The sequence below is a fragment of the Biomphalaria glabrata genome, chromosome 4 (genome assembly GCF_947242115.1).
Source record: "Biomphalaria glabrata chromosome 4, xgBioGlab47.1, whole genome shotgun sequence".
Taxonomy (NCBI): domain Eukaryota; kingdom Metazoa; phylum Mollusca; class Gastropoda; family Planorbidae; genus Biomphalaria; species Biomphalaria glabrata.
In genome coordinates this window covers 38,180,880-38,204,296 of record NC_074714.1, presented here as the reverse complement: position 1 = coordinate 38,204,296, position 23,417 = coordinate 38,180,880, and the positions used below count along the sequence as shown (strand labels likewise).

Sequence of the window (23,417 nt, the reverse complement as noted above, 5' to 3'; positions counted from 1 at the left end):
ACATACATACATACATACACACACACACACACACACACACACACACACACACATACATACATACATACATACATACATACATACATACATACATACATACATACATACATACATACATACATACATACATACATACATACATACATACATACATACATACATACATACATATATATATATATATCCACTTTTCATTCGGCAAGTTGAAAACAGCACAATTCTAGGCCTATGTATGTGATCGGTTAGTAACAATGGGCATCAATGGTATATACTATAAGAACTTACAGTAACACTTCTGAAGGGCATATCCAGCTATTTTAATATAAGGCAAATCAGATTTAAAATCATGTTTTTGTCAATCAAATAAAAAAAATTAAATGTTTTCTTTCCTCACAGACAAAGCTTATGTTAGTTCCCAGTCCTACCTTTTCCAAGAAATTTGAATCTCCCTCTACTTTTGTTATTCTCATAAAAACAGATTTAATGCAAACTACAAAGATGTTTACATTGTATTCCCATTAAGAAACTATAAATAGTTGAGATCTGAAATGTTGATAAAGTCATACATGTCCTGCTATTGATAAATATATTGTCAAGGATTTTAACGGAATTTTTTTTATTTCGCTCCTTAACTGTCAGAGTACGACCTTGGTATTATTGTTGCACCTTTGTTTTAAAAAGTACAAATATGCTTGTAAAACTGTACAGCTTAATGTGAAGCTATTTCTCTCTCTCTCTCTCTCTCTCTATATATATATATATATATATATATATATATATATATATATATATATATATATATATATATATATATATATATATATATATATATATATATATATCATGGACGTAGCCGGGGGGGGGGGGTCCGAATTAAGTAACTGATTTTTTCCTTTGATTTTGTTTATTTTAGGTGAGATTTTAATACTAAACCATCACTTGCCCCAGCACAGCGAATGGTTTTTTACTTTAAAAACCCCTACCAGGGGTTTTTGCAGTTAAATCCCCATCTTCTATAAAACAAAACAAAAAAAAATGCAAACGACAATCCTCAAATTCCAAGAACACAGTTAAGGAAAATTTTGATTTTAAAACCCCCTCCAAAATTAACTTTATACACCCTCTCTTTAAAATAAAAAAAGCAAATTACGCACTCAAAATGTTATGAGCGAAGCTAAATGGGTTTCGACTCAGTTTTGAGTTTAAACCCCCTTTGAGTGGGGTTAAAAGGTAAAAAATAACTCTTTAATATTAAAAACAAAGCAAATTATACACTCAAAATTTTATGAGTGTAGTCAAAGGGGTTTTGAGTTTAAACTCCCTTCCAGCGGTGTTTGAAGCTAAAAAATACCTTTTCAATATAAAAAAAAGCAAATTACACACTCTAAAATCTATGAGCGTAGCCAAAGGGGTTTTGAGTTTAAACCCCCCGCCAGTGGGGTTTGATGCTAAAAAAATACCTCTTAAATATAAAAAAAAAGCAAACTACACACTAAAATTATTTGAGCGTAGCCAAGCCAATTGGGGGTTTTGAGTTTAAACCCCTCTCCGATAGATGGCTTTTTTTTTTAGTTTAAAATCCCCTTACAGAGCGTTTTGAGGTGGAAAACCTCTATCTTCAATAATATTCTAAAGCAAACTACAGTAACCAAATTCTATGACCGTAGCTAAATGGGGTTTTGAATTTAAAAAAAAACAATAACTCCAGAGATTTTTTAGTTTAAAACCCCCAACAGATGATTTTGACGATAAAACATCCCTTTTCGATATAAAATCTAAAGCAAACTAGTCACCTAATTCCAAGAGAGTATTCAAGAGCGGTTACACATTTCTACCAGTGAAGGGCTCCATTAGTAAACTGCAGTGAATAGATATCTGCCGATATGGAAAAACGCTAAATGTGGCTCAACAAAGATGGCTAAGACAGATTTTAGGAGTCAATTATCAATCCTATGACGAACTGGGAGTCGACCCCTCAGTAAGATTGTGACAGAGCGTCGCATGAGGCTTGCGGGTCATGTTCTCCGACGAAATGAATTACGCATAATAAGAGTTGCGATGACATCCTAGTACAACTTGGCTCCACATATTCATGGAGGTCCTAAGAGCAGATGGGAAGAGGCTTCAGACATTACCAGTGACAGATTTTTGTGGACACAGTTTGACGGCAAATACGCCGAAAGGCGCGGGAGGGTCTAAGTCAGTAAGAATAGCACATTAAGTTTTTTCAATAAAACTTTCTAATAGCAGGAAAATGCACTGTAGATACCTTAGAATATGCATTTTGTTGGCTTTTAATACCAGAAATAGTGCGTGGCGGCGGGGCTTCGCCCCGCTCTGGAAGAGTTACTATCAGTCCCCTATACCCCCGCGCTGGCAATGGCGGGGAGTCAACAATTTTTCCACTGACTCCAGGAAGAACATATTCTAGGGCACAATAAACGAATGAAAGGTCAGAATGTAATAAAGATTATGTACACACACAGACATACATGCATATAAATATATTTTTTTCGCGGGGGGGGGGGTACACAAAATCTCCCCCCCCCAAACCCCCTCCGAAAAAAAATCCTGGCTACGCCCATGATATATATATATATATATATATATATATATATATATATATATATATATATATGTGATAGTTATAATATTATTTATTACTATTATAATTTAACTTAATACCCTGTAGCGTATGTCTCACAATGAATATTTATTAGAAAGGTTAAAGGTCTGTTATTTTTATTTATATATGGAGGCTTATTCTATTGATATATTGTATTAGGCCTACATGTGACAGGGCAAGGGAAGATTTGGGCTACAATATAATCATCTTCAATTCTGAAGGAATATCCGAAAATGTTTAAAAAAAAAAGTTACTCTGTAATTTCCCTCTCACCACCGTAATAATGACATTTTTGTCCCTTTAAATGACACGTATGTGCGTTTAACTGACCATTTTCTACATTTTTGAAAAAAAAATGGATTTTAAATTCTTCAGCAATAAAACAAATAAAACTTTGAACCTAACCAGCAAGCAATACTAACTAAAGAGTTCAAAGTCTTTAAAAAATTAAAAAGATTATTTTTTAAAATTCGCTTTAAAAAGTTGAGGAAGATTCATAGGGTTTGGCGTACTTTGTGCTTAGTTATTATGATGTTGTTGTTGTTTTGTTGTTGCTGTTTTGTGTTTGTCCTATACATACATTTTGCTTGTATGTTTTTTTTTAACGTTATCAATTTAATTATCTTTTTTTTTTAATTATGCAACTAGTTGACATCTGCTTCTTTCATTGCATGCAGGTGTAACAGATGGCCCCAGGTAAACAGTCCTGCGTCATGAACAATGGGCCATGAAATCATCACACAACTTCCGTGTTGCTAAACTTTTCAGTGGCTGGAACGACGCGAGCTGTGACAGTTGGTCATTTAAAGTTCACAGGAATGACAGACGTCGTGACAAATGAGACACAGGACTTGGTTTTAGGTTTGTCCCTTGATCTAGGCTAAAAATAACACACGTCTTTCCCCCCACACCCATTCTGAGATCAAGTTAAAAATTTGCACAATTAGTCGTTGGCGTAGACAATGCATGAATCAATAGAGTGAAATAATAAAATTACTCAATTAATAACCGGTAATTCATTATTGTTTATACCAACAAGGGAAATTAATCCTTAAGTATTTACAGATACCGCTAAATATAAATATGTAGGGTTTTGTTCCCTTAGATAATTGTTCACGGTATTTCTCACACACCCATATTCGGATCAAGTTTAAACTTAAAACAATATTTTTTGTTGCTAATTTTTGAGATCAGCGGGTTCCAGTTCCTATGAAGTTCTGACTTGAATAGAGTCTTTAAATTTAATGAGCATAACAACCAAAATGTTAATTTTAATTTAAAAAAAAAAAGCTTAAATAGGGGAAAAACCGCATTATTACTGCCTCATATGTATCAATACTGCAAGATATATGTCCCCTTTTCTATATAAAATTAATTAATTTCCTTTTTTTTAAATTAACTAATTGGTTACTTTGTTTTCATTGTTTCATGTGTTGTCATCATTAATGTATAATTGTGCAGTTTTTTTATCCGGGAATGGGAAGTGGGAGTGTAACAACGTGCGCAAGATTTGTGCCAGATGCGGGTACATGTTGACACAAGCTTTTTAATAATGTGGCTTGTCTCCGAGTCCTGTAATAAGCTTTCCATAAATACATAGTAATGAAGAACAATATTTGAATTTTCTTCAAGATTGCACTCGCAGTATTTAAAGCCTTGTGCTTGCATTTTATTTCAAGGGACAGAAAGAGGATGGGTTGTATTCCTTTGTGTGGCTAAGTTACGTTGAGTGAAGAGTGCTTTTGATTTACTGTTTCTTGCTGAGCATAAACATAACTCAAGGGTAGGTATGCAGTATGATTTAAACACTTGTAGCCAATTATTTTTTCACCAAAGTTCTTTATCATTTTTATAGGTAGTAGACCTAGTATTTATCAAGAAAGACAAATGAAACTAGTACTTTAATTAAAGAGTATTAGCATTGTGGAGACATATAATTATAAGAATGATAATTATATTTATGTTTTAAAATCATTATCTTTTGCTTTCTTTGCTAATAAAGTAAACTAATTCAATTATACTTGCACGAGGGATAAAATTGTGCTGAGATATGTAAATGCGAAAATAATTTAAAAGATATTTCTTTAGAATTATTAACAATGAAAACCTATATTGGATTCATAGGCACCGTGCCGTTATATTTTTTTATTTATTTGAACCAAACTGAATGCTAACTCAGCTCTAAGGCTACCAAACGCTGACATTGCCTGGGGTCTTGTTGTAATGTTGGACATTTAGATTGGATGTGATAGTTTCTCTTAGGGCAGAGCTGGTATTTAAGAAAACATTTGTTGAGCAATTCAAATATCTCTTCATCTTACTTGTTGTTCACCTCTACCCATTTCTCTCGTTCTGTCTCTCTCTCTCCCTCTCTCACTCTCTCTTTCCGTTATTTCTTTCTTTATTTTTCCTTTCTTATTATCTTTTTTTCCCCTTTTTTAAATCTTTTTCTCTAAAGCTCTCTTTCTGTATCTTTCTCATCTCTCTCGCTCTTTCTTATCAGGCCATCTCTTTCTCATACTCTCTCTATGTATGTATGCATGCATGTATGTATGTATGTATGTATGTATGTATGTATGTATGTATGTATGTATGTATGTATGTATGTATGTATGTATGTATGTATGTATGCATGCATGCATGTATGTATGTATGTATGTATGTATGTATGTATGTATGTATGTATGTATGTATGTATGTATGTATAATGTATGTATGTATGTAGGTATGTATGTATGTATGTATGTATGTATGTATGTATGTATGTATGTATGTATATATGTATGTATGTATGACTGTATGTATGTATGTATATATGTATGTGTGTATGTATGTATAATGTATGTATGTATGTATGTATGTATGTATGTATGTATGTATGTATGTATGTATGTATGTATGTATGTATGTATGTATGTATGTATGTATGTATGTATGTATGTATGTATGTATGTATCTCTCTCTATCTATCTATCTATCTATCTATCTATCTATCTATCTATCTATCTATCTATCTATCTATCTATCTATCTATCTATCTATCTATCTATCTATCTATCTATTTATCTATCTATCTATCTATCTATCTATCTATCCATCTCTCTATCTATCTATGTCTATTCTATCTATCTATCTATCTATCTGTCTATCTATCTATCTATCTATCTATCTATCTATCTATCTATCTATCTATCTATCTATCTATCTATCTATCTATCTATCTATCTATCTATCTATGATCTATCTATCTACCTATCTATCTATCTATCTATCTATCTATCTATCTATCTATCTATCTATCTATCTATCTATCTATCTATCTATCTATCTATCTATCTATCTATCTATCTATCTTTTGTAAACTTTTATATTTCTTTGTTTTAACTGTCTAGAAACACCTATCGATGGTTCGCTAGCTCTAGCCGTGACCAGAAACAAGGCGCCCACACTTTGAAGCCAAAACAAAACTTTCTTCTAGTTTTCTTTTTATTTCTAGAGGAAACTTGAGGATTAAAGAAGTATTTGGTAAAGTGCTAGACTTTCGAACAGAATGTCAAGAGATCGACTCCTGGTGAAGGCTGGGATTTGGGATTGTAAACCGGGAATTTCCACTTCTACCAGACAATAGCTGGGGAATATAAAAGTGGTTGGTCGTTGTAATGGGCCCTTATTTAAAGTTGAGCATCAAATCAGGTGAGTTTTACATATTTCATGTTTCAGGGTGTATGGTCTAAAGTGAATATTTCTGTTTTTATTGTATAGTTGTATCATGTATGGTTTCTTTCAGTCGAGAAACGAAAATAGATCATCTGATGGGCATTGGCTATGGTCGGAAGTCGGAACGATGTTGCACAGACTGCAGTTCCTCTTTCTCGAGCAAGTGCCGAAACAGTTTGGGATCAGCGGCATCACAGACTCTGCCAGGGTGTGGCATTGTGCCCTGCAAGCTGCCTGCTCCTGCTTTTTCCTCAGGGTTGGATGGCGCTTTTATTTTATTCCTTAATTTAAACATTCCATCAACTCTAAAAAAAAATAAAACTTCCCTCCCTGCTAAAAAAAATATTAACAAATCGAAGAATATCCATAGATTTAAAATAATTCCTCTGACAGATCAAATAAAAGTTAGCATTGAATGGCTTGCAGTTTGAAATTGATGACACGTAAGGTATCTATTCTACCTTCCAGTTGATACTCTTTCTTCAGCAGTATTGAATTGCACCTTGAGCAGTTGGCATGGAAATCAGTTCTAAAACAAGGTTACAAAGGCAGTTTGTGTGGAAACACGAACTGAAAATCGGCCCCCGAAGAGGTCCACCCAGGCAGGTAAAAAGGCAGATTTCAATATTATCAGAATGAAATTCTATCCAAGACAAATGACAGAAAATAATGGAGAAAAAAGGTTAACAGATCTTGTATGGTGCCCCAGCGGTCCAGCAGACCAAAGGATAGGTGAAAGTGAATGTGAAATTAAATGCGAACCTGGCCTAACTGATGTCTTATAATGAATATCTAATTGATCTAATTGTTTTGTAAAGGGTTAATCTCTTATTCAAAACCTCAAAAAAAGAAAAAAACATTTTCGTAAAAAAAAAATCCTTTAGTCAAGCGTAGTTTCCCTATTGCTGAGCACTATAGTTCAAGTGATAATATGAAAATCTACTTATTAATTGTTGTTTAAAATTATGTCCAACTTATATGCATACTAAATAGATCTTTTTTTCTCTTTAAAAAAAGGAAACATTATTTTTTGGTAAACTTAGTAGTTATAGGACAAAACTTACATAACGTAGCAATACAAATCTAAAAAAAAAATATTTTTTAACAAAAAGTCTAAAATCATTTGCATAAATATGTTAAAAATATAATAAACTGTTTTCTCCCCTACTAAGGAGTCTCGAGTATTTGTTACTTATTAATAGTGAATAGTTGTAAATGTGGTTTATTTTTATGAAAAAAATGCTTGCATAATTGATTTTAAAAATTAGATTTTTCGCTTTCAGAAAAGAAAAAAAGTAGCAGTTGCATCAGAACTTTGAATGGACCAAAATATTATGATGTTGGATTTTCACTATCATTTCTAGTTTACGAGATCTAAACGGGACGGACGTACAGACAGACATTCCACACAAAACTAATAGCGTTTATTCCCCTTTTGGGGGGTCGCTAAAAATACTAGTTTGTGGTGGAGATAGTACGAGATGTTGTATACAGTTGAATGGCCAAACAGAAGAAGTTGACATTTAAATACCTAGGGTCAAACATAACAAGAGATGGAGGATCAATAGAAGAGACAAAGCCCCATTTAAGCTGGTATCTTCTGCCATGAGCAAACTGTGGAAAATCTGGAAGAGTAACATCAGCTTCTCAGTAAAATTAAAACTGTATTCTTCGCTAGCGGTCTTGTCACTCGCCAATACTGTGAAAACAAAAACTGAAAGCTAAATTATTTCGGTCCTATTGTAAGACATGACTTACTATCAAAAGTTATCTTTCATGGTACAGTGGAGGGAGTATGAAGAAAGGGACGTCCAAAGCTAAGAACATCTGCTGACTTGGACAAGTGGAGGGAGTATGAAGAAAGGGACGTCCAAAGCTAAGAACATCTGCTGACTTGGACAAGTTGAGGGAGTATGAAGAAAGGGACGTCCAAAGCTAAGAACATTTGCTGACTTGGACAAGTGGAGGGCTTGGTTACACGAGCTATCATGAACCTCCCACGACGAAAGTCAAGGACAGATGATGATAATGAGGATGAATGGGGCTTAAAGTGAAAACAAATATAAATTTAACTGGCTCTTTTAATTAATTATATAAATAGATTTTATTCAAATGAATGCAAAATACATGTGTATAACTAAGGCTCAAGACAGAACAGGTTAAACGTTCTTTAGTTTTTTAGTTAACTGACCTAGTTTTGCAAATATTTAAAAAGAAAAATGGAATAAGCAGAATTCTAAAACAGTTTGAGGATGGTTGTCGGTCACCGAATCGTTGCGAAATGTAATTACGAAGGATCAATTTAGCGACGTTCATAACATGGTCTATCAAACAAATGTCTAGATAGACGATCGACTTAGCGTATTTCCACAGGAGTGCTAGCAGTGGGTTCGTTGGTGTGGAGGGGGAGGGATAGGTACTTTGCTATCTATTTATAATTATATCCGGGAAATGTTCCTAAGAGTGAACGCGTCTATTTAAACTCGGCTACAAAGTTGAAGTAATCATACCCCTGTCTGTTTGTGCTATTCCTCTTCGGGCTGATTTGTTGCTTTTTATTTGACACAGTTCAACATCAGTGCATTATTTTTTATAAATTATTAAGTTAAACAGATTTTTGTGTGATTTTTGAAAGACTTTTTTTTCAGGTGACAATGTTCAGACTTTGTGTATTTATTATTGTGTTAATCACTCAGGAAATTAGGATCACAAATGCATTTGGTGAGTGCTTGAACGTAGTGACTCTGGATGGTGTACGAACATTGGCTCATGGGCAAAAAGTCTGTGCGCCCCCGAGAAATGGAGAGAATGAACTGGGGATTCGTTATCTGACCTGCATCCATGGCTCTGTTTCCATCACGACCTGCCATCCGTCACTCAGGTATGTCTCTTCATTTTTCTTTTTACTTTCGTTCAAAATCTCATTGAATCATTTTAAGTCCAATTAAAATTTTATACGTCTGCTGTGAATAGTCACGTGATTTCAAAGTATTTAGAGTTCTCCTGGAATGTTAGTCTAAGCGAAGAGGTTCATATTAATTAGCTGAACTAACTAGTTCTACATATTTGTTTAAAAAAAACACATACACAACGCTCAATTAAAATCTATTCGCAGGAATGTCTAATATGTAGCCTTTACATGGAAAAAGGAAAATATTAATTTTAGAGAGACTTTCTTTTAAGAAAATGTCTTTCATTTTTTCGTTTGGTTAGCATAGAATAAAATTGTATTTGAAAAAAAATGTTAAAGCCTTTTTCTTTTTTGTTACCAGCAATGAACACTCTATTTTATAAGAGTTTTTTAGTGGCACAATCCGGTCTACTATCAAGCCAACGGGAGTTGAGTTGTTTCCGAATAATATTAGGATTTATTAATAATATTAGGATTTATTAATTCGAATTTTAACTATATCTCGAACTGAATTATTTTTAGTTTTTTTTTTTCGTGGCAATGCGGAAACTATCTCCTAGTTCTAGAAAAAAAAAAGGTCTACTTTTGACAAGGTCTTATTAGAAGATGAAACACCGTCACTTACTTAAGATAGTTTAATTTTTAAAACTTTGGTAAAAATGTTATTTTAATAATATACAGATAAATTACAATGAAAATAAAATATATTTTTCGCCGCCCCCTCTCTTTGTTGTTGGTTGGTCGTTTGCTTGTCGCTCCAAACAGCTAGTACAACTGAACCAATGTAGGCGTTTTATATTTTTACTAAATAAACTTTAAAATAACTTGAACAAACTTCTTTTGTGAACAAAAACTGAATATAATTTATTACAATAGTCAAAGATTGAACTTAAGATGAGTCAGAGATCTAATTGTAATGAAATAAACAGAATCTATCTCACAACAAAACATCGTTACTCCAAGATCGTATGCCGTTTCACTTTTGCATTACGCTAATTTCATCATCCTCAATGCTAGGAAACACACACCCCTTTTTTGCGCCGCCCCTTCCCCCCATTAGATGAAGTCGCCTCCTCCCCAGGGGGGGCCCTAAGTTTGAGAAACACTGCATTAAAAATACAGATGATCAATAATGTAAAACAGAATAATAGTAATAATTATCCAATACGGAATACTTGCACAACTTTAAAAAAAAACAACAAAAAGAAATTTGAATACAGTTAGGGCCTATTTATAATTCAATATCAAGTAGTTATACTATTAAATATTAAACAGATACAGTTTTTAACTGATTTTACTATAAAAAGAACATAATAAAATATATTTTTAACTAGAACACAAATTAACTTGATTTAGATCTATATCTAGACTCTATAATCGGCCAAAAATATTCTACTCTCAACTAACATTCATATAAAATAAAAGTGATCCACTTAAAGGGCGGGTTATTCAATTCGAAACATATATCAGAAACAGTCCGCGAAAATCAAAGCCAGAAATGATTCGGCGCCTCTTGAATTAACCCATGGGAATCTCTCGCGCGAGGCTCTAATTCTTATTTTTTAAAATAAAGTTTCCAAAATAACTTTTATTGTATGAATATCGTTTTCAAAGGATAATGGAATCATTAGAATTTATATAAAATATTTAAGTAAATTTTTATTACTAAACCAAAAATGTAAAAAAAAAGGAAAGTTGGAATGATGACTTATCCGCCCCTAAGTTCGGCCGCCTGCGTGCATTGCACACATTGCCCAAGAGGTAGCGGCGGCTTTGAATCTCGTATTCGTATTTCGATTTTTTTCTTATTTTTTCAGATTTGACATTGTGACGGGAGTGTGTAACTGGCCACAGTATGCCTCGTGTTCAACTGCAGAAATACTAAGTACTACAGCACAAAGGCCGGCAATTACAACTCAGAAACGGCAAAGTACGACAACCCCAAAGCCATCTATTACAACAACACAGAAAGCACAAACTGTACGAAATCAGAGCCCTGAAATCTCAACCAGTGGCCTGTGTTCTGCAAACAACTGCAGGCTGCCAAAATGTTTCTGCTCTGGAAGTCAGCCTAACTTACCTGTCTCGGACACGCCCCAATTTCTTATGCTCACGTTCGATGACGCCGTGACACCACAACTATACGAGAACTACTTTAAGAGTCTGCTAGTTGACAACGCTTATCGCATTTTCAACCCGTCTGGATGCACCATTAGGTCAGTCATTGAGGCTTGTTGATGACGTTTAGCACATTTTCAATCCTTCTCTGATGGCCCATTAGATCATTCTTTGCTGCTAGTTGATAATGTTTAGCACATTTTCAACCCTTCTCTGATGGCCCATTAGATCAGTCTTTGCTGCTAGTTGATAATGTTTAGCACATTTTCAACCCTTCTCTGATGGCCCATTAGATCAGTCTTTGCTGCTAGTTGATAATGTTTAGCACATTTTCAATCCTTCTGTGATGGCCCATTAAGCCAGTCTTTGCTGCTAGTTGATAACGCTAATTACATTTTCAACCCGTTTACCCCATTAGACAGTGGCGTAGCTAGGGTGGGAGAGGAGGGGGGGGGGAGAATTTAAAAATCCCCCCGGGCTCCCACTTGACGGGGCCCCCAAATGAGTGTTTAATTTTTTTTTTAACATTAAGTATTAAATATTACGCCATTATCTGATGTCTAATTGTAAAAGTGCTGAGGTCCCCAGAGAGGTCAAGCCCCTCGGGCCCCCAAATGATGGCAAATCGCTATCTACGCCACTGCCATTATATCAGTCTTTCTCAACATAATCCTGTAGAACTAGAAGGTATTCTTGTGCATAGCAATCTGCTCTTAGTTGAATAACTAAATAAACAGTCTCAAATCTCAAACAGCCTAGTTCTTTATCTAGTCTAAATCCGGTCTAAAAAAATATTGACATGATATTTTGTTTCATAAAGTTTTCGAAAAACTAATTCTAAATTTCTTAGGGACTGTATTAACTGTTAGCTTTGGCTTCTACCATTAAAGGTAATCAAATAATTAAACATGTAAATAGCTGGCCACAAGTAAAGGTAGATTACGTAAACGTAGGTCTATCCAAATGGCAAGCCCCCCCCCCCTTGTGTTTGTGCTACGAGCTTGGTTTTCTTAATAGCATTTGTGTTTCAAGAGTTTTAGCCAGTGACGTAAGATGAATTTTTTTTAGGGCGCATCATTCATATCTACCTCCACTCTCTCTCTATCGTACTTCAAATCTCTTGGATTATTGGTGGCTTTGAAATCAAGTTAGACCTCAACCCTTAAAAAGAAATGTTAAATTATTCAATACGTGTTTCTGATGAACTAACTACATCTGGGCCCATCTTGAATGTTCAAGTCCCACACTCCTGAATATTAAGTAACCTGACATGGATTTTGTCCCTAGAGATTCATTTGAACTGCTGAAAGGGGAGTGAAAAAGTTGCACGTTTTTCCATCTAGAAAAAAATACGAATTTTCAACAGCATTAGGGGGGAAAAAAGTTTAACAAAACAAATAGGATTCTTTTTACCTTGTTGTTTTAATACCTTAAAAGTATCAAGGAATCTTATCTTCTTATCTTATATAATACAGACGTTACTTCAAAACAGAAGATGATTGCGTCCTACGTGTCACGCATTTAATCATGCATATTATTCCTACATTCTGCTAAGTCATGGTTTTCCTGGCTAGCTCAGGCAACCCATTCCATGCTCTAATAGCCCTTATGTATGAAACACGAAAAATACAAACGCAGTTGTTTAGGGAATGTTTATACAGATAAAACACGACTATAGGGGGGTATATAATCGTAGGCGACTCTATAACTTACAACTAAAGTAAGAAACAATACACCGACTATTGCGGCGACTATATAAATAATTAAATCCCATTTAATATTCACATTTCTAATTCCATCTTCTCAGCCCTTCTTCTTTCTCTAAGTGACACATCCATTATATTCCATCTTCTCAGCCCTTCTTCTTTCTCCAAGTGACACATCCATTATATTCCATCTTCTCAGCCCTTCTTCTTTCTCCAAGTGACACATCCATTATATTCCATCTTCTCAGCCCTTCTTCTTTCTCCAAGTGACACATCCATTATATTCCATCTTCTCAGCCCTTCTTCTTTCTCCAAGTGACACATCCATTATATTCCATCTTCTCAGCCCTTCTTCTTTCTCCAAGTGACACATCCATTATATTCCATCTTCTCAGCCCTTCTTCTTTCTCCAAGTGACACATCCATTATATTCCATCTTCTCAGCCCTTCTTCTTTCTCCAAGTGACACATCCATTATATTCCATCTTCTCAGCCCTTCTTCTTTCTCCAAGTGACACATCCATTATATTCCATCTTCTCAGCCCTTCTTCTTTCTCCAAGTGACACATCCATTATATTCCATCTTCTCAGCCCTTCTTCTTTCTCCAAGTGACACATCCATTATATTCCATCTTCTCAGCCCTTCTTCTTTCTCCAAGTGACACATCCATTATATTCCATCTTCTCAGCCCTTCTTCTTTCTCCAAGTGACACATCCATTATATTCCATCTTCTCAGCCCTTCTTCACGAGACACGCATCCCGACTCAACAAACTTAAAATAGGAACTTTCGCCATAGAAGTCATATCTTATATAATACAGACGTTACTTCACCCAACTACAACAGAAAATCTTCTGAAATTTAAATTTGATTAATGAGTTACACCAGGCCTTACAATGACTACCAAATGCCCTCTCCTAGACAATGTTAACTACGCAGTAACCAAGGGTTCCCTTGTAAAACAAATACATTTATAGACTTAGTTTTCCTTGATTAATTGTTATTATTATGACCTTTAAATCCGCATAGTGTCAGGTTATTTTGCATTTCCATTTATTTTGGATTATGAAATGAATCTATTCACAATAGATTACTCTATTCATTAAATATTTAGCCTAAATTTAATAAAAGGGGGCCACAGTAAGATATCCAGTGTTTGTGTTAGGAAATATTTTTTTCCTTTACAGGTCCGCCTTCTATGTGTCCCATGAGAACACAGATTACAGTAAAGTGTTGAGGTTGTGGCAATCTGGACATGAGATTGCGTCACACACAATACATCACAATCTACCTACGGGAGACAGTCAGAAGGACTATCCTGAAATGGCAGCAGAGGTAAATAAAGAAAAAATCTAGACGCTTTTCGAAAAAGTAAATCTTCGCTTGAAATTAAAAATGTGTGTGATTGAGATTTTTCTCTACAAAAAGCTCTTATGAATTCATATAATATGGGGAAATATAGGGACGATGTAAGGTAACATAAAGAAAAACTTTAGAAAAGAAAAGAGGACTATTTAGAGAGATATGGAACTATTTGGACATCATGATTCAAGTATTAAAAGGCAACATCTATATCGGACATATCGGGATAGAACAAAATACAAAATGTCCCGAATTTAAAGACCGCAGTTGCCCCTCCCCCCCCCCTAAAGAAAATACTTTGGGCTTAAATTTATCAACACTTTCTGTAGTAAGTAAAGTTCCCCTTTCCGACCTTGCGATGTATAGAGCAGAGGATGTTAAGGTCATCTGTTTCTTTGGCCCACGGTCAACGCGCAGGGCGTCATGTGGTCAGCACAACGCTTTTACTTTCCTCAACTAAAGTGAGGTACCCATTAGGGTTGGGTAGACTCAGGGGCGCCCTAAAAATTAAGAAATTCAAAATCCAACTTTTCACCAAGATTTGAACTCAGTACCCCAGGTTCGGAAGCCAAGCACTTAACCACTCATCAACCACACCCACTTCCTTTATTCACTACACCAGTTATCCGCCAAAAAAATTGTTAATTTCCCCAATATATATCAATCAGCATATTCTTCGCGTATGAAATCATGGGGCTTGTACTTTTGGATAATTGGATGTGCAAAATTTGAGCACCAAATGATAGATCTTGGATCCTTTCAGATCGATGGACTGCGACAAGAAGTGTTCAAAGCCTTGGGTAATAAGACTCTAGTGGATTCCATCAACGGCTTCCGGGCTCCGTATCTCAGGGTAGCCCACGATGTCCAGTACGACGTTCTACGTGACTACAACTTCCTGTACGACACATCAGTGACCAGTGTAGAGCTGTGGACAGGTCAAACTCCCCTCTGGCCATTTACTTTAGACTACGTCATCAAAAGGTAAGTAGCTCAAAAATTGTGTTATACCTGAAAAGTAAAAGTGTTGTGGTCTACTATAACAACATACACAACTTAGATCTGCTATAAAAACATACAAGTTAGTGTTTGTGACCTGCTATATTTAAACATAGAAGTTGGGTTTTTTTTATTTACTAGATAAAACATAGAAGTTGGTTTCGTGATTTACTAGATAAAACATAGATGTGTTGTTTTGTGATCTAGATAAAAGCAGATTTAAAGAAAAAAATATGTATTGCAGGTTTTTTTTTCCCCGTTTATTTTAAGCATGTGTTAAAAGTACTAGTTCTAGGTATTTTACAAAGGATTCAGTAGCACTACATATGTACCATATTGAACTAAAACTGACCTGAGTACTCTACTTCACTAAAGCACTGGCTACTCTGATACGTCACTATGTCTTTTTTCAGATGTAACAATCCCCCATGTCCGACCAAATCTTACCCTGGACTGTGGGAAGTGGTCATGAACGCCTGGATGGGAGAAAACGAATTCCCTTGCAGTATGGTGGACACTTGCTCACTGGCTTCTGGTACGTTGGACACGGCCAATCAAGCAGCCTGGGAAGCATTGTACAAGTAAGTACCATTTTTTGTAGCCTCAAAACCGGATACTACAGAATCAGAAATCATATATTAGGGAAGCTTAAAAATTGGAACTAGCTAAATCTGCCCTGATGGGGTGTCACCAGAGAACGCGGACCATGTCCTTCAATAGTGCATTCTTTGTCAAGAGGACCGAAAAAGACACTGGTTTCAAAACTCCCCTATAGAAAGAAAAGTATTTGGAGAATAGCTTGACCTGGAAACCCCTGCGCAGTATGTTGGTCTAGTCATCTGAAAGATCCAACAAACCAATGAAAATAAGGAAGAAGAAAAAGAGACCTAATGGACCTAATGGACTTCTAATAACTTTGAGATATCTGTTAGACTTCCATAACTGATATAAAAAGAAAAAGAGGGGACGTTTTTATCAAGTCCAAAAATAAAGAATGTAGGCAAATTAAAACATGATGTAATGTCAGCGTAAAAAATATTTTGAAATCTTAAACAACCAGGTCTGAGAGCATGTATTTCAATTTATTCAGAATAAAGAACAAAATTCATGACCTTGTGAACCCATTCATTACCACGAGGTGTTGAGTTTCATCAGAACTCCATCTGTCAGCTGATCGTCTAATGTATCGCATACGCAATAGCGGCAACACCTCAAAATTAAAAATGAAAACTAATATAGAAAGGCGAACAAGGTCTAGATGCATAAGCAAGAAAATAAACAAGGGCACAAAGACAGTTTGTGTGGAAAAACAAACAAAGAATTGACCCCGAAGTGGTCCACTATGACAGGTAAAAATATACAGGTTTCAATATTTTCAGAAAGAATATCAGAAAGTATGAACTACAAACTATGAACGACTATAACTTTCTATCCGTCGATATAAAAAAAGAAGAGACGTGTGAGTATGGAAAGTGTTGACGATGATAATGTATTGTTAGTTCGACTTACGATCTGATACCACAGAATACGGAGATTTATTAATGTTATTATTATTACATAGTTAATATACTGATAGTTATGAAGATAAAGTTAAATACTAGGTGTCACTTACAAAGATCGCATCACGAATGAAGAGATTAGAAACAGGATTTAATACAGCAATTGACCCACGATGACCTGCTAACCTCTGTCAAAAAAACATAAACTCAGACTCTATGGCCACGTCACAAGGTCTTCAGGGCTAGGGTTAGACATTCCTTCAAAGAACAGTACCAGGAAGAATATGAAGCGGAAGACAGAGAAGGCGATGGGAAGACAACATCAAAGAATGGTCAGGCCTGTCAGTGAATAACGTTCCACCAAAGGCAAAGGACAGAAAGGAATAGAAATCTAAACGGGACGAACGGACGGACGGACAAACCACACAGAACTAATAGCGGCTATTCCCGAGGACCGCTAAAAATGAGTTTGTATGTGTCGACAGCGCAATTCTAGACATACTCTTCAATTAATATAATCAGAAGCTAATGTTTGACACTTAGTGTAGAGACGCACCATAGTTGACGGAGTTAGAATGCGACATTTAGTGGCTTCTCGGATTAGTGAGTTTTAATTTATGTATGTTATTATTAGTCAGTTGGTGTTAGGAATTCAAGGTGACAACATTTTATTACATTAAACTTTATTCAAGTATCTAACGGTCTGGGCTTAGCTCTTGCATCTTGTTCATGTGTAGGTCTTGTTCATAAGTAGTTTAAACACGTCTAAAACACACGTAGAAGAAACTCAAACATCTCCTGAAGCCACCATACAAATACAAGCTCAAGGCCTATCACACTAGAGATTGTGTTGGGAGAATAGATCATGGAGATATTGCCGCATTGTTTCTGAAGAAAGGAACCATTAAGAGTAAACATGAATTCAAAGTAATTTCCTTACAATCCCCTACTTCTGATCACTTAGCAAACATTTTTATGCTCCGCTATTTCTCTTCCCTCCAGCAAAAACTTTGCCCTGTTCAACAAAGCTAAAATCCCAATGCCTTTCTTTACTCACGGCTCAATGTTCCTGCGGTCCCCGAGCTCCTACACGGCTCTGGTCAGTTGGTTGAAGAGTCTGCAGACAGAACGCTCGGATGTCTGGGTGGTTACCCCACAGCAAGTGATACAGTGGATGAAGAACCCGATGACCAATAATGAGATGAAAGCACAAAGATGGGGCTGTTAGGTCAATGTTGTCAACTATAGATGTTTGGAAAGACCGGAGGTATCTTGTGTGGACATGTAATTTTCGTATAAATGGGAAAAAAATCATAAATAAATAAAAGTTATTATTTCGATATTTTCCTTACCTCGACATTCTAAAAAATGATCATAAACTATTCTTTTACCTTAAAAATTGCTGGCTCTGGAAAATGTTAATTCTAAATTATGTCACTTCTGATTTATTTGTTATTTTAAAGTTATATGTTACTTCAAAATTATGTTACTTCAAAATCATGTTATTTCTAAATTAGATGTTGCTTCGAAATTAAAAGTTACTTTTAGATTATCTATTGTTACTTCCAAATTGAATTACTTAACTGGGTGTATATATGTAGCTGATGTTTTATGCTAAATCTGAGTTTCTTTTGAGTTTCTATAAAAATGTCTTTTGTTGTCATTTACTACTGTCTTTATCAATCAATACAAACATTTAAATACTTCACATTAAGTACAACTGTACTGTGATGAAATGTTTTTTATTATTATTATTTATTGTTATGAATTAGAGCAATGGCTGGATTGTTCTCTAAACTTCTTAAGGTAAGTTTGTTAATTGACTCTTTAGATGACCAAGCCAGTTTCTTTTTCAGTTTGATCACGTATTAGTTGGTTTAGAAACAACCCCCAGGTGTCATTGGTCATCATCATTGCCCTCTATGGTGTATTTCTAGTAATAGAATTGGAGCTGATGATGAGTTCTAGTTGTATATAGGTATAAGGAACGAGTCTCCAGTTAACTGAACAGTAGAATAGAAACATTGGCATATTGTTGGATCTTTTTTCGTCGAGTCTTGGGATACGACAAACCAATGACTTTACAGAATCTAATCATTGGTTAACATGCCTGACGCGTAGGTATTAGTAATCTTCTTTTTTGAAGTAGCGTCTGTATTTTATAGATCATAGTAAGAGGACAATATAGAGAAGTTCCTACTTTATGTTTAAATAATAAAGAAAGACTGTTTAAACCATGCAAAGGGATGTTAATGATGCTCATAATAAGAAAAAATACGAATTAATAGTTAGTTCCCCTGAGCGCCTTCCATAGATGGAATTAAGAGCTGTATTAACGGTAAATAACACATTTTTATGAATTCACTAATTTATTCGGTGATCTTTCTGAACTTTCTGTAATAAAATGTGTTGTCACGCAGCACCAGCTAATTTATGGCATTTCATCTCGACTGGATAAAGAAAACATTTCCAAATAAATGGTTCATGGTATGACAATAATGAGTGGAAAAAAATGGTTTTAAGCGCGTCCAACAAAATGTTTTGAATTGTCAAAATAAAACATGTCATTGTAGATTTAAAATAACAAGCAAGAAAAATATACAAAAAGACCTTTTTAAAAAACACAGTACCCGTTTATACAACTTCTAGAGCGATTATTTTGCTAATAATTAATGAATGTTTGATTTAAAAAAAAAAAGGAACATGTTTTACCCCGCTGCTTTCCCCCACCCTACCCCCTAGAAAAAAAAATCCTGGTTAAGCGAATATACAAATCTACTGCACTTTATAATATTCTAACAATAGGCCTTTAGATCTAGATTGAGAAGAAGTTGCGCAAAATGTTCTTGATTAATATAATTCAAACATGTGCTAAAAAAAAAACAAACGCGCACGGTCTGTTCAACAGAAATATGTTCTCGTTCTCTAATCAAATTTAAATTGATTTCTTTCTAAACTTTAACAATTGGTAACGGTCTTTCCAGTGTGGCCAACTGGATCATATTTTTTCCATCAGCTGTCAAAGTTCTAGGAAAATCGTTAGAGCCGTTTTCGAGATCTGTGTCTAGGTTCCACGCACCCATCCAGGTTCCATGAAGTTATGAGCTGAATAGAGGTATTGTAAAAATATGTAAATATAACATTTACTATATTTTTTTATGTCTCATTTTAACAATGTCGTGTCTCAATTAGGCTACTCCCGAATTACCTACTGCACAGAAAGCAAAATGTTTTGTTGATTCTGTTACGTGTTGACAATTAGTTATTTATTCTTGATTGTTACAATTGGAAGAGATATGAATAAACTATTTATGATTTGAAACAAACTTTCTTGGTGTTTTGAAAGTATTTTTGTTGTCAATCCAATCTGTTAAATTAACCCTTTTCCTTACTTAGATTAACCCTAACCCTGTTCGTATTTCAATATTTGTTTTTTTTTCTGCGTTCTCATTCTCTTGCAGTAGAGGGTCAGAGAACTGAATTTTTATCTGAGATGAACTGCGCACTAGTCTACAGTCTACAGGAGCAAATACAAAGAATTTACCCATTTAGCGTTTTCTCTTTGCCTTTTTACTTTCATGATATGTCTTCACACAACAAAATACAAATATTGTTTACAAAGCTCTTAACAATTTTGTCTGTCTGTCTGTCTGGGTCGAATCTAGTACACGTTAATGCACCTACCTTCCATTCTCGGATCAAGTTGAAACTTTGCAAAATTATTTATTGTCGATGACAACACACGAATCAATAATAAAAAATTAGTTCAGCGATTTGTCGTAATTTTTTAGCGGCCCCCGAAAGGGGAAAAGACGCTATTAGTTTTGTGCGAAAAGTCTGTCCGTCTGTCCGTCCGTCCCATTTAGATCTCGTAAACTAGAAGAGATATTGAAAATCCGACTTCACAATATTTTAGACCATTCAAAGTTCTGATGCAACGGCTACTTTTTTTTTTCCTGAAAGCGAAAATTCTAATTTTTAAAATTAATTATGCAAGCAGTTTTTTATAAGAAAAAGCTAATTAGTATGCATTATATGTTAGACCTAATTTAAGACGAATAGTAATCTTATAAACAACATTTTCGTGAACATATTTTCTATACAGTGGATTTTTTTTTTTTTTTTTTTTTTTTTTTTTTTTTTTGAGGATTCGAATATGAGATTGAGCTTTTTCAAAACAATTAACTTATTTAGTTCGAACCGAGGGTCCCGGGTTCGAATCCTGGTGAAGACTGGGATTTTCAACTTCTGAGTCTACCCAGCTCTAATGGGTACCTGACATTAGTTGGGGAAAAGCAAAGGCGGTTGGTCGTTGTGCTGGCTACATGACACCCTCGTTAACCGTAGGCCACAAAAACAGATGAACTTTACATCATCTGCCCTATAGACCACAAACTAGTTAGGCCAGGTTCACATCTAACTTTACATTCACTTTCACGTATCCTTTGATCTGCGGGACTGTTGGGGCACTACACAAGATCTGTTAACCTTCTTTCTCCATTCTTATCTCTCATTTGTCTTTGATATAATTTCATTCGGATTTTCTTTCTGAAAATATTGAAGCCTACCTGGGTGGACAACTGGTCGTGCGGTTTGCGCGCTGGACTGTCGTTTGGATTTATCGACGATCGAAGGTTCAAACCCTGCCTGCTCCCATCCCCCGTCGTCCTGCGGGAGGTTTGGACTAGGAAGTAAACTATCTTCAACTCTGAAGGATTATCCGAATTATGTAAAACATTTTACTTCGGGGGCCGATTTTGAGTTTGTGTTTCCACACAAACTGTCTTTTGTAACCTTGTTTAAATTGCTTTATAAAGAAATGTACTTTAGCTAAGGGGAGATAAACCATTGTGTAGAGAAATAGTTCGTTCGCTAAAAAATTTAAACAACAGACTTTTTTTAGACTATAAAACATATTATTATTAGCAGAGAGTGTCACATCCGTGAGTGTAACCAAATCTTTTTGACCATGTAAGCATACATATTGATGATAGAGAAAGGTCTATTAGAAAGCGTCATACCAGAAAGATGCATCAAAAAAATACACAGTCAATATCAATCAGCATGTGTTACATCAGAGAGTGTTACAGTAGAAAGTGTTACAGCAGAGAGTGTTACAGCAGAGATTGGTGTTGAAGGTCGTTAGCTTGTAGCACCAAAATGCTGGTAGACAACTAAACCGCTCTAAGCGAAGTATATTTTAACGGATAAAACTTGAAATAGTTTCTTTCTGAACAAAACTAAACATAACTTTGATTACAATGTAGACACATTCAACTTGAGATGAAATGAAATAAACGGATATTTAAAGAAATCTAATTCGCAATAAAAATTCATCCTTACATTCTGGCATTCTGGTGTCGTCTGGCGTCCTTAACACAGCAGACGACAGTGCCTCTTATATTGCATCATTCTTAAAGATGACAATTCAATTAATGCTCGCTCTCTCTCTCTCTCTCTCTCTCTCTCTCTCTCTCCAACTAACAATAAATACTCCCTTTCAATATCACTTAGGAAACACACACACTCCATAACAAGTGTTACAGCGGGAAGCCGTTATAACAGAAGAAAGATCTGATAAAACAGTGATTAGTTCAAACTTCGCATTAACGTTGGCTTGTTTGCTCAGGCCCAACAATTTATAGCAAGCCATTCATTGGCGAGCCCTTTTGCGTGCATGTTCCGCCAGACTTTTCAAATTGTTACAGGAGTGTGGCTATGTGACGCTATGACCACTGGTTGACCAGTTAACACTTGCGATCACACAAAAATACTATTTTGGAGAGGGGTCGCATGGAATGTTAAACTGGTGCATTTGTCTCTGCTAAGCGGTTTTGTTGTAGGTCCGTAGTTCAAGCTCTGGGAGGAACTTGCATATTTAAACTCCCCTGAATATGTAAAATAGCGGTTAAGTCTCATAAAATTAATAAAAAGAAAAACAGTTTTTTAAATAGGCTAACTGCAAAGACACTGTCACATATGTATACTGCTACAGTCGTTCTTTAAGTCCTTAAATCTGCCCACCCCTTCACTCCTCAGCAATAGCCCAACTCACGCCCACAATGTCGCGTGTCGAGGATGACGCTGGTAGGTTCAGTTGGTATGAATTTGATCCCTGGTGATTGATTTAGTAATAAATCACAACATCCCCTCCGTTTGGGGCATAGATTTCCACAACCTCCATCGACGTGTACGTGTAAGTTTTAAAGAAAGATGTGTGAGTTTTATGTTGGCGTACAGGACGATTGTCGACATGACACAGTGTGGCATTTATTGACATCAACCCAATACACAAATGTCATTTGGTTGTTTCATTGCCCCTCGCTTTCCCCCCCCCCCCTCTTTGTCTCCCTCTCTCTCTCTCTCTCTCTGTCTCTCTCTCTCTCTCTCTTGCTTTCCTTCTTTCAGTCTTAATGTATGTCTCTTTCCAACATTCCTTCTTTTTTCGCTCTCTCCATCACTTTCTTGAATGGGGTAA

At 35.4% G+C, this 23,417-nt stretch overlaps 1 protein-coding gene across 1 annotated transcript; it reads left to right on the top strand.

Moving 5' to 3' along the window:
* Positions 1–8,603: 8,603 nt before the first annotated feature.
* Positions 8,604–20,265, top strand: LOC106053737 (chitin deacetylase 7-like). The gene is made up of 6 exons (XM_013209344.2): positions 8,604–9,224; positions 11,072–11,470; positions 14,267–14,414; positions 15,205–15,425; positions 15,854–16,021; positions 17,942–20,265. The coding sequence occupies exons 1-6, from the start codon at positions 8,998–9,000 to the stop codon at positions 18,165–18,167; spliced, it is 1,389 nt and encodes a 462-aa protein (XP_013064798.2). The 5' UTR covers positions 8,604–8,997; the 3' UTR covers positions 18,168–20,265.
* The last annotated feature ends 3,152 nt before the right edge of the window (positions 20,266–23,417 follow it).